This window comes from Chaetodon trifascialis, chromosome 13, assembly GCF_039877785.1.
Source record: "Chaetodon trifascialis isolate fChaTrf1 chromosome 13, fChaTrf1.hap1, whole genome shotgun sequence".
In the NCBI taxonomy this organism is placed as follows: domain Eukaryota; kingdom Metazoa; phylum Chordata; class Actinopteri; order Chaetodontiformes; family Chaetodontidae; genus Chaetodon; species Chaetodon trifascialis.
The window spans coordinates 19971094-19988452 of NC_092068.1; the positions used below are offsets into that span (position 1 = coordinate 19971094).

At 44.7% G+C, this 17359-nt stretch overlaps 1 protein-coding gene across 2 annotated transcripts; it reads left to right on the forward strand.

The window, feature by feature from the left end:
• Window positions 1–216: 216 nt before the first annotated feature.
• On the forward strand, window positions 217–15753 carry rgs17 (regulator of G protein signaling 17). 2 transcript variants are annotated; one of them, XR_011602999.1, is made up of 7 exons: window positions 217–391; window positions 4148–4534; window positions 7916–8046; window positions 12012–12086; window positions 12193–12424; window positions 12964–13540; window positions 13685–15151. XR_011602999.1 is itself a non-coding variant. In XM_070977792.1 (6 exons), the coding sequence occupies exons 2-6, from the start codon at window positions 4532–4534 to the stop codon at window positions 13150–13152; spliced, it is 630 nt and encodes a 209-aa protein (XP_070833893.1). In that variant the 5' UTR covers window positions 217–391; window positions 4148–4531; the 3' UTR covers window positions 13153–15753. The 2 variants fall into 2 exon arrangements, 1 of the variants encoding a protein (XP_070833893.1); XM_070977792.1 differs by having other exon boundaries at window positions 12964–15753.
• The last annotated feature ends 1606 nt before the right edge of the window (window positions 15754–17359 follow it).

Consider the following 17359-nt stretch of genomic DNA (forward strand, 5'->3'; position numbering starts at 1 on the left):
CTGTTCGAGGCATTTCTGTTCTTTTCTTTGTGTTTGCTGTTGAATAAACTCAACGGAGCAGGATTTGTAAATGTATATCCCGTGTTTTGGAGAGTTGTTCTGTTGCACAGCAGAGATGTAACGTGACCCTCTGTGCGTTACAGACTGTATGTGGAGCCTCAGCGGTGCATCCTCTCACCGACTGCAGCCACAGAGCAGCGGCGGCAGCGCGCCTGCGCAGTGCATCCAGGGGCTCGGCGGCGTTCGGTGCTGAAGTGGGGCGGATGGCAGAAAAACAGCGGCGATGGACATTTCACCGCGGGATTCCCATTTACGATGTCGTTAAACAAACATCGGAACATCGCGTTTTCACACCTATCATCCTAGGACACTGACAGCCCAACAAAACGGGGTAAGATGCTGATTATTCTGCGCTAATGCTCCACACGGGCAGGCTAGCTGCCGTTAGCACGGCGCTAGCTGCTGCTCGGCTGCCACCTCCTCCTCTCGCTGCGAGAGATAGCGGATCTCAGGCAGTCGGCTGAAGCTAGCAAGTAGAAAGTGGGTGGTGTTTGATTTCTGAAAAATGTCGGTGCGACAGTCCGCGCCGTGCAGCCCGCTCTCTAATCGCGCTGTCATGCCGTGGTATCAGCGGGGAGGGGGTCTCCTCTCCCGGCTGGTCGGACCTGCAGCGGCTGGGCTCAGATGGTTCGGGCAGCTGCAGGAGAAACCATGCAAAGCAGCCATCCCAGCAGCTAGCCAGCAGAGCTAGTGCACAGAGGGAGAGAGCAGGGTCCGATGAGCCTCCCTACTTCTTATCTGAAGATATGCACAGGCCTTCAGGCAGATGCAACAGATCCAGTGCTGCGACAGCATCCTCCATGCATCCAGCATCAAGTATCGAGCCAACTTTAAAGTTCATTTTGCAGCTGCGTTTAAAGCCCCTCTTTCCGTTACTGCCATGCATTGGAGGGAGATCATGCAGTGCACCACTGAGGGAGTTTCCCATGGCTGTGTTGAGTCAGAGGAGCCCAGGTTGTGCTGCCACTACATCCTGGGAGACTTCCTGAGTCATCTCATTCAGCGTTTACGCTTCATGCGGGAGGTTTGATAGAAAACCTGCTGCCTTATCAACAGTAGTGACACCCATGGTGTTTGCTTTTAGGGTGGAGATGTTTTACTTCAAGATGTGTACCCAAAACACTGAAACTCAATGGCACTAGTGTTTACAGAGGCTGGGTTAACAAGATCTGAGATAACAGAGTGATATCGGGATATTTTCCATTGAAACTGGAGTGAAAATGTCCAGAGGCCTTAATTTTTTCTTCATTTCCCTGGCGTGACATCAGTAACGTGTCATATCTTTTTTCTGTGGTTGACAGCTCTGATTTAAAAATTTGTTCCAATCACCAAACAGATCAACCCACTTTAGTGATGTAAGCATTCGTGAGACAAACTGTTTCCTGGTTCATTTTACGGTTACAGACAGCGATTACTCTCATTACCCGTTAATCAGCTGATTATTGTCCCACTCTACAAAATACCAGGCAATAGTCACAACTGAAGAAGTTTAAAGCGGGGTTTCATGGCATTTATGCTTGAGAAATGACAAAAAATTGATTTATGAAGAAGTTCCAGATCATTTTTCGGTCAGTTGACCCACGGAAGAGCTCCGCCTCAGACATGCTTCAGACAGGCGGCGTGAGGATGCTCTGTTTGCTCGTCCGGGCAGTCCGCACCCCCACCCCTTTGGTAATTCTCTTCTTTTTTAGGAAGCGTGTCACTGAAGTTACTCTGTGACCAACTTGCTTCCGGGAACAGGCAGTTGAAACTCTCTCAAGTACAAAACGAAAGCCTTATCTCTGCACACAGCTATGCAAAATCCTTCTTCTCAGGCTCTTAATATACAAGGGACACTTTTGTTTTCTGATCAGTTTAAACTGGTCTGAGCAGATATTGAAGCTTTTCTATCGTTTTACAGTAGCGCAGAATTGAGGCAGGTCATTCCTTCCTGCAGCTGTCAGACTACACAACAAACACTGCTCCAAGTAATCTGTAAATTATCTGTGCAATACAGTCTGCAAAAACAATTTATAATTTCTTAAGATGATGTTTATTTTTATTACACTCTTTTGTATATACTTATTGTTCTTACTCTATAGGCTTTATTGGTGCTGCTGCAAACTGGAATTTCCCCTTGCGGGACTGATAAAGGAATATTGAATTGAATTGAACTGAATGCTGTGTCATATGGAACATGTCAACCGTAAGATTTACAACTCCAATTCCAAAAAAGTTAGGGCGTAAGACATAAATAAAGTGTGAGTGTGACGATTGGCTAATCCTTAGTGACATAAACTCAATTGACAAAAGTGTAAAGACAATATATTTTATGTTTTCACTCATCAGCTTCATTGATTTTTGTAAATATCTGCTTATTCTGAATTCGATGCAGCAACACGTTTCAAACAAGTTGGTTCAAGAGCAGCCAAAGACTGGGAAAGATGTGGAACGCTCCAAAAACACCTGTTTGGAACATTCCACAGGTAAACAGGTTCATTGGTAACAGGTGATAGTATCATGATTGGGTGTAAAAGGGGCGTCCTGGAAAGGCTCAGTCGTTCACAAGCGAGGATGGAGCGAGGTTCACCACTTTGTGAACACATGATAGTTTGAAGGAGATTATGCATGAGCTCAGCTACACAGCGTCCCAACTTTTTTGGAATCAGGGCTGTGATAGGCTACAAACCTCCTTAAGTACGCAATTTTAAATATCACTCAGTTGTTAAAAGGTAATTTATCTGTTTTGTCTTTTTTCGTTCTTCAATGTCTTGTACTTCCTAATTTTTGTCACTAAGGCCTCATTCATACCGCCAGTCCAAATCCAGTTTCTGTCATATTGAGATTTTAGCCCAAAGAAAAATGCACGAACTGCGATTTTTGCAAATCATACCCAAGCCACATTTGGAGGTAATTTGATATGCGATTCCAATTAAACAAGATTTCAAAGTATTACACAACAACAACAACAACAACAGCGCCAAATCCAGAGTGGCAGAAGTGCGTCAGAGCAGAATCCAGAGCGGTATGAGCGAACCACAGTCTTCTGCTTCGAGGCTTCGGGGCAAGCTGATGGATCTCCCTTTCTCATGCTTCCATGTTGGAAAGCCGGTTGCCAGCGTTGGTCGTCACAGACGCCCTCGTCGTGACCGCAGCAGCCCATGCAGACAAGTTGGTGATGTCTGGACGCTGAGATCTGCTCTGATCTGGGAAACACAGCGCAGACAGTCTGTCTTAAAGATCTGATTTGGAGAAACAAATCTGATTTGCCTGCAGTCTGAACGTAGCCCAAGTTGCAACAGACGAGTGATAGTTCACAACATACAGAGTCTCCAGTGTTGAGGTCAACATGTGAACACATCTGAGCTGCTGCTTGTGAGTAAGCAAGTTGTTGGAACAGTAATTCCTATATGAAAACTTCAGGGTCTTATTTTCCTTCAGGGAGAAAATCCAGCAAATGTCTTCTGACTGTGAGTAAGCGTTGGGGCGTGGCACCAATGATGGGCTGAATCCTTTTCAGGATGAGTGTTTAAACTAAATGCAGCGACGGCGGCAGCATCATCAGTCATTTATTGTATTTGCTTCATGTCCTGATTTGGTTTGATTCGTCTCACTTTGGCAATTACAGCTTCCCAAAGCGTAACCCAAAGATTTTCCATTTTCACTAGTACGAGGCAGAAAATCACCAAATTCGCTAGCGGGTACGCAATGACCAGTTGTTTGTCAATTTGACTACTTGATTGATCAGTTTCAGCCATCAATCAGTGTGGCCGTTACGAAACATCCACCGGGGAGCAGTATTAGTCGTATGTGTGGTCGCAGAACAAATTTAAGGGATTCTTAGCAAATATGTTGCGCTCAGGGCCGACATATCTTTACAGGATGTTAATTAAGTCTCAAAGACTTATTCTGGCCTCAAAACTCCAGCAGTGTTTTAGCTGTAGATCATGTGTGTGCTTCTGCTCTCACTGTTGCATTTGTGTGCAGTTAAAATCTTTATATAAGCAGCAGGTGGATTTCCGCACCTTCGTGACTGGAGATAAATCACTGCACTGTTGGCGGATAAATGATTTTGACCGTAATGGCCTGGTTTTGCTTTGTTTTTCAGATGCTGTACTTTCACTGCTCCCTGCGCTCTCAAGTCCATAAATGACCCTTTCACCGAGATCCCAGGAAGCCTAGGAGGCGCCGGCGAGTGAAACAAGAGGAGCGAGTGAAATACGGGAACAAGGAGAGGAAGCAGTCACGGTTCGCCTCGGCTCTCGCGTCTCCCCCCTCTGTGCCCGTCGGTCAGGGATGGTGAGACCAGTAACGTCTCTTCCCTGTGGTGAAAACGACGTCCTCGCCTCGCCCCGCATCTCCCGCCAGCCAAACAGACGCTCAGACAGTCCACCAGTCAGTCACTCGGTCAACCAGCCTGCTATCGTCCAGCAACCTATTACCTCACGCCATGACTGCTCTGTCTGACCTGTCTTTAGGAACTCACTAATTCATGGTAAGTCTGACCTCTGTCTTATTTTTTATTGTTGATAGAAGTATCAGGAGGAGACGTCATGTCCCCGAGTAATAACCACGCGTTTGTGACTTGTGTCTCTGAAAGTGTCTCTTCAGCACATCTGCTGAACCACAAGATGAATTAGAAAGCGCTGGAAAAGGCGAGTAAGTGGACCTTTAGTGAAATCTCAGACAGTTTGTTCATGTGTCGTCCATGATGGTAAAATATTTTACTGTCGCTTCACACACTGCAAGTACACACACACACACACACACACACACACACACACACACACAAATATCTCTCCTGCATGAAGTTGAGAAATTGGGCTGCTTTTATGGTGATCGAGTGATTTCTGGGCTCTGATTGGGCGACGATTAAAATGTCTAAATTAAAATGTGGAAAAAGTGAGTCACCGTGAATTAGTGCTGTGCGATGTTACAATATATGTCGTAGTGCGACGGAAAAATGTCTACCGTACGATATAATCCTCTATTGTTTATATCGTAATTTTAACGTGTGGGCTGTGGTTAGCTCGGCTAATGTAACTGTAGCAACGCTACTGCTTTGTGGTAGCAGTTTACGTCACCTGCAAGAACTCCGTTATGGCACCGCTAACGTTTTCAGCCATGCATACGAGAGCCGGCGGGAGCATAGACGTAAACAATGTAGCAGAGATGGAGAGCACAGTGGACGCTGAACCAACAGAACCCAAAGAGGAATTGGTGCCGAAAAGAGGGAATAGAAACTCCATTCTTTGGCACTGGTTTGGATTTAAAAAGGCAGATACCGACCAAAAAACGGTAATCTGCAAAACATGCCGCCAATAAGTCGTCACTAGCGACTCAAACACGTCTAATCTTTTCTATCACTTAAAGACACGGCATGAAGAACAGCACAGAGACAGCGTTAAAATGCGTCAAACTCCTAAAGTTAAACCACAAAGTGATGAAACTTATTGCACTACTAGATATTTTTTTGAATGGTATTTGTCAATTTGATATTTGTGTTTTATTTATTTTATTTTTAATTGTTTTTTAATTGTCTTTTCCCTTTATATATAAAATATGTGTTTTATAAATAAAAGGAGAAAAGATCAGAGGAATTGGCATTCATTTCATGTGTGTTTATATATATAATTTTAAGTAAAAATACTATATCGGGATATATATCGTTATCGGGATATAAAATTACCCATATCGGGATATAAATTTTTGTCCGTATCGCACAGCACTACCGTGAATACTTGAATAACCAACGTGTGTACGACTGATCTATATTTTTAACCCCTCATTTTGGTGTATTTGTATTTCCACCCCATATTTGCATGCGCACCCTCCTCCGGGTTCGGAGCAAAGCCGCAGCCTCGCTGTCGTTTGCATCTAGCGGCCTGTTTTTCCACGGACGCTGCCTGATAGCTGAATAACTGATGGCCACTCCACTGGCCAGCCAGCGCCATTTGCATATCAGGCAGGTCGCCTCGGCCTTCCCTGCCATGCGTCGCCATTGTAGTAAATGTTTATGCAGAGTAGAGAGAGAAGAGAGAAGGCTCCTCTGTTGGTGCACAGTTACTTTTATTTGGATTTTCAAGCTTTTAACGATTCTAATTTGAACCATGACTCTCGAGGTAAGAGTTCTGTTTAATTTGTTGCTGTTTTCATTCCCAGACAACAAGACTGCAGTTAATTAGTGCTTTTGTCACACTACATCTCCTCATGAAATTAAGCTTAAATGCCTCAAATTGTGAAGCAGAGTCTGACGCAGCATCCTCTCCTCAGCTGATCTTTGTGGTGTTTCCTTGTGTAGGCTTTGGCTGCTGGACCATCTGTGAGAGAGCTGTTGTAGTTTAAGCTTATTGCACACTGGGATAAGGCTTTTCCCAGCCTATTTAGCTAACAAGAAACCCGCCAAGTGTTATTATCTTCTGCTTGGAGAAAGATGAAAAACAGCATTACTAGACTATACTGTATGTTATAATCTCAGGCATTAGAATGAGTTCTTAGTGAGTGGTATTTCTATTTAGAGTAGCTTAAAGGGATGAAAAGCAGTATCAGGGCTGTTGTGTGGTCTTAAAGTGGCTCTTCACACCTTTTCTACCTGCAAGGCCGAAGCCACAGGCGCACTCGCCTTCAAAGCATCTGTAAAGGCCAGGGAAAACCCCAGGCGGCGACTGGCACGGGATTGTTCACAGCGACTTTTAGGGAGAGCAGAGCGGGGCTTCGCAGTTGAGCCTGATGGGTAAAACCACACGGAGGTGTCGCTGCGATGGGAGAAGTGACTCATGGGAGTCTTGCTTAATTGCTAAAAAGGACACAAAAAGCTTTATGGAGCAGCTGAGAGTGAGATTTCATGCAATCATAACAGATAGTGTCTGTCTGTGTACAATTCAGTCCTGAAGAACATGACTGAGCGTCTTTTCTGGGCCTTGCACTATAACATTATAAAACTTGTCGTCAGTTAATCAGATTTTCAAGAAAAGATGCTGAACACTACAACTTTGTTGGTCCCCTGATTTTAAATTGCCATTTATGATAGTGACATTATATTGACATTCCCATTAGCTTCAGCTGTACTTTGTGCGTGGTTAGCAAATGTTAGCAGGCTAAAACGCTAAACTAAGGTGGTGAATATTGTCATCATTACAGCAGCTAAACTTCAGCACGTTAGCATTGTAATTATGAGCATGTTAGCATGCTGACGTTAGCATTAAGCGCTACATACTGTGCATTTCTTCGCATGCTTCATTCAATAAAGCGACGGAAGCATCAAAGCATTAGCAGAAACCACACCGCTGTGGGCGTGCAGTGGAATGAAGCGACGGCCTCATTTAACACGAATCAAAGTCCACCAGACATCAGCAGCACGGCCAGTGTGACCACAGAGTCGCTGTATACAAGAGGCGCCGCATTATTGAAGTTTTTGTGGTGCATCCCCGTTTAACTCTCCTGCCTGCGCGAAGGATGTCGCACAATCTGAGGCCGCAACGGGCCGGGCGGACGACGGACGTAGAAACAGCTGGACGAGTCGACACGAGTGTGCGTGAAATTGTCTTTGTTTCACACGAGTGCCTGTCCGTGTTCCTCTGTCTGTGTCTGTGCCCGTTGAAATGTATGTGTAGCGTCTGTCAAAGCCAAGCAAGAGACTTGGCTTCACGCCAGAATGGCTCGTACCAAAGAAGGAAGGGAATCCTCTCTGTCCTGCTCGAGTGCTCTCCCTCTCTCTCTCTGTCTCTGTCTCTCGCTTCATCACACTCATTCACTCACACAGCTTCTTCACACTTTAATAAGATATACTGCTGGTGAGCCATAAGTAAGACATGGGGACTGGATTTGAAACTATTTGAAGGGTGTTTAACTGTTTCTGTGTGTATCTGTCCTGAAGCCCCGCAGTGTGAGTGGAGTGGAGATGAGAAAAAGGCAGGCGGCACACATCGAGGCCCCACCCCAGGCCCCTGGACAGCCCCGACCCAACACCTGCTGCCTCTGCTGGTGCGGCTGCTGCAAGTGTCTCTGGTAAGAAAATACAATACTGCTTCCTTCACCTTTAAAGAGCTTTATCGTGAATTTCAGCTCATAGTTTAGCTGTTCGGATGCAGCTTCACTGCAGCATTTAGAGGCTAAACAGCCGTTTCCCTCAGGACCCGGTGGAGACCAAAAACTGAGCTAAAAGAGAGGGAATATTCGTTCATCAGTTGAGAGAAACACGACTCTAAATGAGCGGAAACGTTGCTCGATCACTGCTGGATGTGTGAATAAGCAGTTGGTTGCTAACATCTTCACCGTAACGCCTTTATAAGATGATGATAGGTCAGTTGGACGTGCCAGCTTGGACAGAATTTGCAGCTGCGGTTTGTTGCGCTTTTGATGAGACATTTTATTAAACACGAAACACGGGTGTGATCGTAAAACAAAAACTCGTAAAACGCGAAAAGTTAATGTTTCACTATGAAAAAATCATCACACAGGGCTTGATGTCGAAGCGGTGATCAGGTTTATGTGTTAATTTTTCTGCACTGTTGGCAGACAGAAGCTACAGTGAAGCGTCTTCATGAAGAGCTTTGCTAAAGCTTGACCACAGCAGCTACGTGGCATCGCCTCAGCGCCTTTAAACGTTGCATTATTGGACAATTGGGACGTGGATTGCACCAGATCTTAGCATTCATTCTTAAACTTGATACTAACAGTTAGTTGTATATGGAAACAAATAAATACTCCCTTTGTCTGCATCAACAAACAGCGGGTCCTGACCTTAATCCTGTTGGCAAATCTGTGATGTTACACTGACGTTGACCCTCAATTCAACTGAAAAAATCCCGACTTTATTCCGACACAGCGCTGGTGCCTGATCCAGTGCAGTAAACCGTCCTACAAACCAACCCGCTGGAACAATTACGAAGCCAGATGCGAAGTCAAATTAAGTCACTTTTATGTACATATTACCCAAAATCACAAATTTGCCTTAAAGGGCTTCCTCTAGCCCAAATTCCTCGATGGTATTCGAATTCCTTTAACAAGACACAGCATAAGCGGTGGAGGATCATGTAATTTGTAGTATTTCTAATAATATTTAGGCAAATAAGGCAAAATTATGCAGTGATGGAAGCTTACAATGAGACCAGCTTTGTTGGCTGTTGCATGTTTGGCTCAGTAAAGGTGTGTGTGACAGGTAATCACGGGCGGACGCAGGGTGATTTGGTGTTTTTTTTGTACTTGTTGACCATCACCTTCACTGTATATCAACAGTACTGACGTTGGCAAGGCCTGAGGCATTGATCTACGTGACATGCTTTTTGGTGAAGTGAATGGAAATTATGCAAAAATATTTTTTTCAAATGTATTATGTATTTGATGCATAATGCATTTGAGAAGGTGTAATGCATCAGCAGGCTTTAGCACCGTGTTCAAGGAGGGCTTGTATCCTTATTACCACCATGCAGCTGCTCCAGAGGAGGCGAGAGAGGTGGGCTGATGTACGGCAGAAGGCCAAGGCTTCGAAAACATTAGAAATGTATGAAAGTCCTTTTAGAGAAGCAGGATGATTGCAGCACGGAACTCTCCATAAAACCCCAAACTTGTTGTGGTTCCAGCTGCTCAAAATGTGAATATTTCCTGCTTTTCTTACGGCCGCAAAGCACAACAAGCGACGTGTCTGTGTCCCGACGCTTCCACGTCCCACTGCAGGTCAGAGGCAGACTTGCCCCTGAGCAAGGCACCAAAGCGGTATCTGCTCCGTGGCCCCTGCAGCTGCCTCGCTGTGGCTGCACTCTTGGCGGCAGAGAGGAGTGAATGAAACATTGTTTTCAGGCAGTGAATGGTGAATGTGCTGCTTCTTTCACACCACTTCATCTGAAGTGGCGGCAGCTTGTGGACCGGGCCTGTCGTGAGCGCTCTGTGACTCTGCTGTGTGTTTCTCAGGCAAATGCTGCTGTCAGATCTCCAGAATGAGCCTGGAAAATCGTCTTCAGTGCCCTGTGTGTTTATTTATTTTACTGGTGGCGGGGGGGGTTGAGATACATGTGAGTCGCTGAATGCTCCCTGTGTCGCATTTTTTTTCCTGCCATGCCGTATCGAGCTGTAGCGGTGAAGTTTCAGAGACTGAGGGTGTGTGAAAGTGCTGCATTTTGCCTTTTATCCATCCTCATGTTCCCTCGTTTTATCTCTCCTCTCTCCTCCCCCCACATACCCTCTCACCCCTCCTCACCCGCCTTCACACAAGGCCCTTATCTAGTTGGGGTGCCTTCTATTTCCATCCACACATCACATGCAAAACAGCTGTGAAGAACAGCCCGTATATTTAGCCGTATTGTGAGGGCGCCGGGGGGCTGTGGCTAGCTTAGCCCATTACTGCTGCACAATGGGGACTTTGACAAGAGACAGCAAGAGGAAGGAAAGATCCTCCATGGTGGGACAAAAATAGACAGCTCAGTCTGTGTTGCATTGTGGACTCAGCAAGTGTGACTGAGCTACGACCGTGTGTGTTTGGAGTGTGCTCATGAAGGCTTTAACTGAAGCTTTATTGTCTCGGAGTCTGAATATATGGAAGCGTTCACTGTAGATCCCCCTCGTCTGTGGAAGCTCACACTGATTGCGATTAGTAGCTGAAAGAGGTGAACTGAGCAGAGCTGCAGCTAACAGTCGCTTTCGTTATTATGAATTATCCGTCGATCAATCATTTGGGCGTTGTAATGAAATATAATGGACATCTGTAGAAAGCAGCCGTCACATTTCCTAAAGCTTCCTAAAGCCAAAGATATTCAGATTACTGTGACATGACAAGCATGCCAGTAAATCCTCAAATGAGAGGATAATGGCTTAATAAGTAGTATTAATAAGCTGAGGTGACAGATTTCTCAAAGAAGTGTCAAAATTGAAGCTGCAGAGACAAGATGTCCTCACTTTTTGTCATGAGTTATGGTCAAACTCCAAAAATGTTCAAATCCTACAAATCCCATAATACACCCCAGCAGCGTGAGTCATTCTCTCAAACTTTGGAAAGCTCGACTGGAGCCACAGCAGACATCAGACGACGATGAGGCGGCTGAACTTCATGTGTAGAATCGGTAGATTTAACCCAAAATATGTTTTCACCTGTTCAGAAGCCTCAAGGTTTTAAAAATGTGAATGTTTTGCATAAAAAAGAAGAAAACTCAAGCTGAAATTTCGTCTGTTGATATATTCATGCAGGTGTGACGAGTTCACAACAAACTAAACTCACAAAATGTCAAGAAAGGAAATATTCTGGCACCTATTTTCCTTATTAAACGGAAACAGCATGTCTTCTGAATTCAGATGTACTGAACTAAGAGGAGCTTTATTTCCTTGTTAACTCGTCTTCAAACACATTTCATTCAAACTCGACAGAAACAAAGTAAAGCTCACTGAAACCATCACCAGCTCTGTTGGGTTGAAATGAACCTTTAATTCACAGAGTTACATGTGAAGATTTTCTGCCTTTACAAGCTGTTTTCTCTGTCATTGCTGCTCAGATGCCCAGCATTACTAGCAAAGGGGATGTGAGTACAGTTGTGTTGTAGCCGCTGCGCTGTGCTAGTTTGGTTTAATGAAGGCCCACCTGAAGATCTCTGCATAAAGCACACGTGTCCTGCATCACTGCTCTCTTTTAATGGTTTCCGAAGGCATTTCGTATGTTGCCCTGTTGTATTTTGAATGATATCAACAGAGAGTGAACTTAGGAAAGTTTAGATGTGTATCAGCCCAAAGCGGCGGTGCGTGCTGTCAGTGTCGATAATTAATTGAACATCCCAGCCGCCATTTATTTGCTCGTTCAGCTCCGTCGATCACCTGCTCGCGATGCTGCGATGCCACTCCAGAGTGCGTTTGTGTACTTTAACTGCTGGCGTACCCGTTGAACAATCCTTGATCTTTATTCTGTTGTTGATGACAATCGACCCTTAAGCCTCAAACGCATCCATTGTCCAGTCTTTGGAAAAGATAACAACGTCTTGTCTCCCATCCAGGAATGAAGACAGGATGGAGCGGAGTGAACGACAGGCCTGCACCAAGATGGACAGTATTGAAGCTGCAGAGGATCAGTGAGTCAAGCCGTCGTCCCTCCAGACTTTCATGTTTGTGTCAGTATGATTGTCTATTTGTGTGTCTCCGTCTGTCTCACGCACACGTCTGTCTCGATGTTTTTAGACACGCCAGTCTAGAGGAGGTGCTGTCGTGGTCGCGGAGCTTTGAGCTGTTGCTGCGCTCGTTGGAGGGCCGGGAGGTCTTCCAGGAGTTCCTGCGCTCGGAGTACAGCGAGGACAACCTGCTTTTCTGGTTGGCCTGTGAAGATCTGAAGAAAGAGACGGATTCCTCAGTGGTGGATGAGAAAGCCAGGATTATATACGAAGACTACGTGTCCATATTATCACCCAAAGAGGTACCAGCTGTATTTGTGATGCTTCAAACAAATTAGTCTTAGAAAGATTAGATGAAAATAAGGATGAAGATAGAAAAAGTGTCAGGCCTGTGATGAGAAAGTCTTTACTGCCACGATGAGTTTGACATTTGTGGTTTGGGGCTGAAATGTCTGAAACGTTCATGTCCCCATCAGGATGAAATGTAATCACTTTGCTGATCAGCTGGTTTTCCACGTAGCACCATCATCATGTTTATATTCAGATTGTTCAGTGCTTTGGTTTAACACCAAATACCTGCAAAACTAATCACATTCAGCCGGAGCTGTGCTTGTTGTTTAATGCTAATTAGCAAATGTTAGCGTGCTAACACGCTGTACTAAGATGGTGCATGTTGTAGTTGGCATTTAGCCTACCGCTGCGTCCAAGTTCAGTGGCATAAACGGAGATCTGCCAAGTTGTTGCCAGTTCAATCGAATGTAACTGTTAATGTAAAGCACATCCTCTGTCATCTGTCATTTCTTATTAAACCACTAAAGCGACTTTATTTTTCCTATCTCAGGTGAGTCTGGACTCACGGGTCAGAGAAGGAATAAACCAGACCCTGGCGGAGCCCAGCAACCTGATGTACGAGGAGGCCCAGTTCCAGATCTACACCCTGATGCACCGCGACTCCTTCCCCCGTTTCCTCAACTCCTCCGTTTACAGAGACCTCCTGGCCAACAGGAGGCGCACCTGCCTCGACACCTAGACCCCTCCGCCCTCCTTCATCGCCATCGTACGCCAACAAGACTACTACTTAAACTTCGAATACTACTATGGTGCCAGAAGTCGGGTTTGGAAAATCTCTCCCTCTTTTTTGATTGAAAAGACTGAATGACATCCGAGATAGCTGGTTGTTTTTTTTTATTTATATATTTTTAAGCAGTTTATATCCAGTTCTCCACTGGAGCCAGGTCGGCCTTTGCTGGTTGGTTATTGGTCAAATTTAAGACCATTAATGCTGGCCAGTGATTGTTTTGCTAGCAATTTGTGCTGTTTGTTACGGTTGACTGGCCAACCCACGTGTCTGCTATCGGTCGAAGTGGCCAACCTGATGGCCAGCTGTTGGTTAACTGTGGACAAGGACTCCTCAGGCGGTGAGGACAGAAACAGAGAGAGAGAGGAAAAGGACAAGCCAACAGTTCCTGTAGTGTGATATTTAGACCTCATGCTTTCCGCCCTGACTTTGATATAACTTTACTCATCCTCTTTCGTATTGTTTTCTCTAATTCTGTCCTCAGTTGTGTTTGACTTCTATTTCTTTACTGTCCAAACATGACTCCTAGTTGTTGGTGGGTTTTGGGGGGTCTCCGCCCTTCCAACCCGTAGAATCACTGGCTCTGCATGTAACTCTCTCTCTCTCTCTCTACAGTAGCTTGACGATGTAAGCCGCGGACTGCAACCGTTTTTGAATATTGAGATGTATTAAGACGGGGGACGTGTCTCTCTGTCTGGCTGTCTATGTTCAGTGAAGGGAAAAAAGTAAACTTCTGCCAATTTAGAGCTTACTGCAGTTTTTTATTGAGGAGATTCGATGGCTCCTGCAGCAAAGGCAGCAGCAGCACCTGTCCATCCATCCATCCATCCATCCATCCATCCATCCATCCATCCATCCATCCATCCATCTACCCATCCACCCACCTGTCCGTCCAAGCACTTTCCTTCTTTAGGATTCTTTAACTGGGAGAAGTAAGGGCTAGAATTGTGGTTGGGCAGCTACATGTATTATTATTATTCATGAACTTTAAACAAAAAAAAATCTCTCCACTGAGAAAATCACAATGCCTTTACATGTAAGGAAAGGCAGCACAAGAGCTGCTGGAGTTTTTCTGGAAAGCAACCACAGTTTGTCCAACGATCCCTACCTCCCACAGCCCCCACCCCCCCCCACACACACACCCCCCACCCCACCCTTCGACTCAGACCATCACAGCCTGACAAGCACAGGTGCCCAATGTGGGGAAAAAATGTCGCTGGAGAAAATGAAAACAATCCCACATTGACTCCAAACAGTCATCTACATTTTGAAATTCTCCAGCAGAAAAAAAGGTTTACCTTGAGAAATTAATTGGGCGTGCTGAGCTGGTTCTGCTTGGAGAACAGAAGCAGATGACAGGCACTGAAATCACTCAGAAGGCTACTGCGCCCCGGCCTTTGTCTGTAAGGTTTTCTTTTAGACGCTGTAGGTTACATGACAGTCCCCGGAGCTGGACGTCCAGTATCACACTGCAGATTTGTGACCCGGGTGCCAAACATGATGTCAAAGATGCTGTGAAGAGATATTAGCTGTGACTTGTCACCAGGCTGTAGAGTCTCTGTCATTCCAGTGCATGTCTGTTACTCCAGCAGATGAAGCTGGGAGAGTGTATGGTAGTCCTCCAGTGAGTTACTGCCCATCAAGACACTCGTTTTCTCACCAGAGCTAGTGAAGAGGGTTGGTATAACAATGCTAACATGCTACCGTACCGGGCTAGCGAAGACGTTTGCGTTAGTCATGCTACACGCTAGCCCTTTCAACAAGGCCAGCTGGGTTTCAGCATGCTGTTGGCGAGCAGTTAGCATGCTTGTGCTAGCCAAGGTAATCCTCCATCCCACTGCCAGCCCTCACACACACTCTGGTTTGTTTTTCTAATCTGACTTTGACAGCATGCGATGATAATGGCTATGTGTGTGTGTATGGTACAGTTACACACTTAACAGAAACATTTAGAAAAAAAAAAAAGAAAAAAAAACTTTAAGGGGTTCTTGCCAAATGTCCCACTAACATTTTTAGCATATAAAAGGACATTTAGTTTTTTGATGATGTGAACATTTGAACATGGACTTTGTTCCTGGCCTGTGGATGTGCAGTAGAACGTGCATGAGTGCAGTATATGCTTTTTTATTATTAACCGGGCCTCCAATTATATAGATTACGTCACATGATGGATAGCAGACCTCTTGGTTTGGTGGTTAGTGCAGTCTTAAAGTGTCGATGGAACGGTGCCACTCCTCACTGATAAATGTAGGCACCCACGTTGCCGCCTCCTTTAACTACCTGAAGTTCACGTGCCAAGTTTGGTCGAGATTAAATTTAGGAGTAGACAGTGCAGGATGTCTAGCAGACTATTGAAGTGCAATTGGATATAGTTAGTGATTATAGATTGGAGTCTATTTGAAGCTGTGTCCCACGATGTTAGATTGGTTTTGAATTGTCTGAAGGTTATCTTGTAAATTACTAATCGCGGCGCCTTGCAGGAAGAATGTTTTAATGCATTTGCAAGTTTTACAAGAGGAACTAACTGAGGAAGCAGATAATTCACTTTATCTTAAAAAAAAAAAAATAGAAACGTAGGTCCTCTGCTGGAGCCTGAATGAAAAAGAGACCATGGAATCATGGGATTTTGAGTTTTCCTCCAGGTTTATTTTCACTTGCAGTGTTCAAAAAGTCAACTGGATGAAGCTGCCAGTTCAAAACCAAGCTATCATAATACCACAACAGCCGTCCGTCATGAGGTAAAGAAGGCAAGTCTAAACCAATAATCACAGTTTTGCAATGTTCCTTATTGAAAATATACTATATTTAACCTCTGGCAATACAGTACACACATGCATACTACATTAATACCCATAAGGACTTGATTGATGTTGCTTCGCTGCTTTAATGAAGAGCTGTGCATGCATGCGCTCAGTCGATCGGAAGCAGAGGAATCCAGAGTAATTAATCAGTTCTGATATTGGATCAGTTTTATTCCTTGGAGCAGTTTTCATTTCCAGGAAACATAAGCATTTTAGGCGTCGCATTTGGACGACTCTAACTTTATGACTCAGCAGAATAATGGCTGACTTGCAGACGAATCCCTCCTCTGCGCAGTACAGCCTCGTTTCCTCGTCGCTGAATCGATGCAGTAATTAACACGAGAATGTTTCACCAAGAACCAGATCATGAAATCATGGTGCAATTAAACCAAGTTTACATTTATAAATTGTGAGATGTGTTTTACCTTATGAAATGCTCGTAACAGTGGGGAGCTAACTGTCCCCAGTGTGAGCAGAGAAGCCAGCAGGTTTAGGGCTGGCAGGACACTCTGCCCTGTGCTAACGCTGTTAGCACCTCACAGGGTTTACAGGGAGGACAGACACAGCAGAAACCCAGGTAACAGTGTTTTACACGGAGGACAGACTCAGCACAAACACAAGTTTGCTGCTCACGTCCTTTCCTCTTAATTTATTGTGACTTTTACACGGTGGGGGAAAAGTACGCGGTTGTTTATTTTTAATACCTGCATTTCAAATGTGGATTTTCCAAGCAATGATGATGTGAAGTGATGTAGTGTCATCGCTGAGTGTAGAGTTTTGTCTTTAACTTTCCATGGGAGTGGGTTTTTGAAACGTGGCTGTGGTTTTATGGACTGAAAACAAGGTTGAGAGCTGAAGTGTGCTGATAGGCTGGAGGAGGTTTGCGAAGCTTTGGCCTTACTGACACGTTTTATTTTTTTCCTTTGTATAAAACAAAAAACAACAAACGTCTCTGTAGGCTTTTCACTACCTCTCATGTTGGTTAATTTATTTCACATCTAGTTGTCAATGTACAAGTTGTTTTTAGATCTACTTGAAACCTAACACTGTAAACAAAAATGTGCACAGAAAAATGACTATGTATATGACCAGAGGGGTTAAAGAGAGCTTGGCCTAGTCGACATTATTTTTGTTTGTATGTATGTTTGTTTTTAATTGTGTTGAGCTGAACTAGATTTTGCATCTCTGTAAAGAATTCAGGAATCCACTGTCTAAGGGCTAATCCCATTTTTGCCTATGCAAATCTGTTACTGTGGGTGAGTTGGGAAAGGGCGACTACCGCACCTTTCACCTGTTCTAGATGGACCATGGTTTACATTGCCCTTTGCTGATATTCTTCAATCTTATTCAGCAAAAAT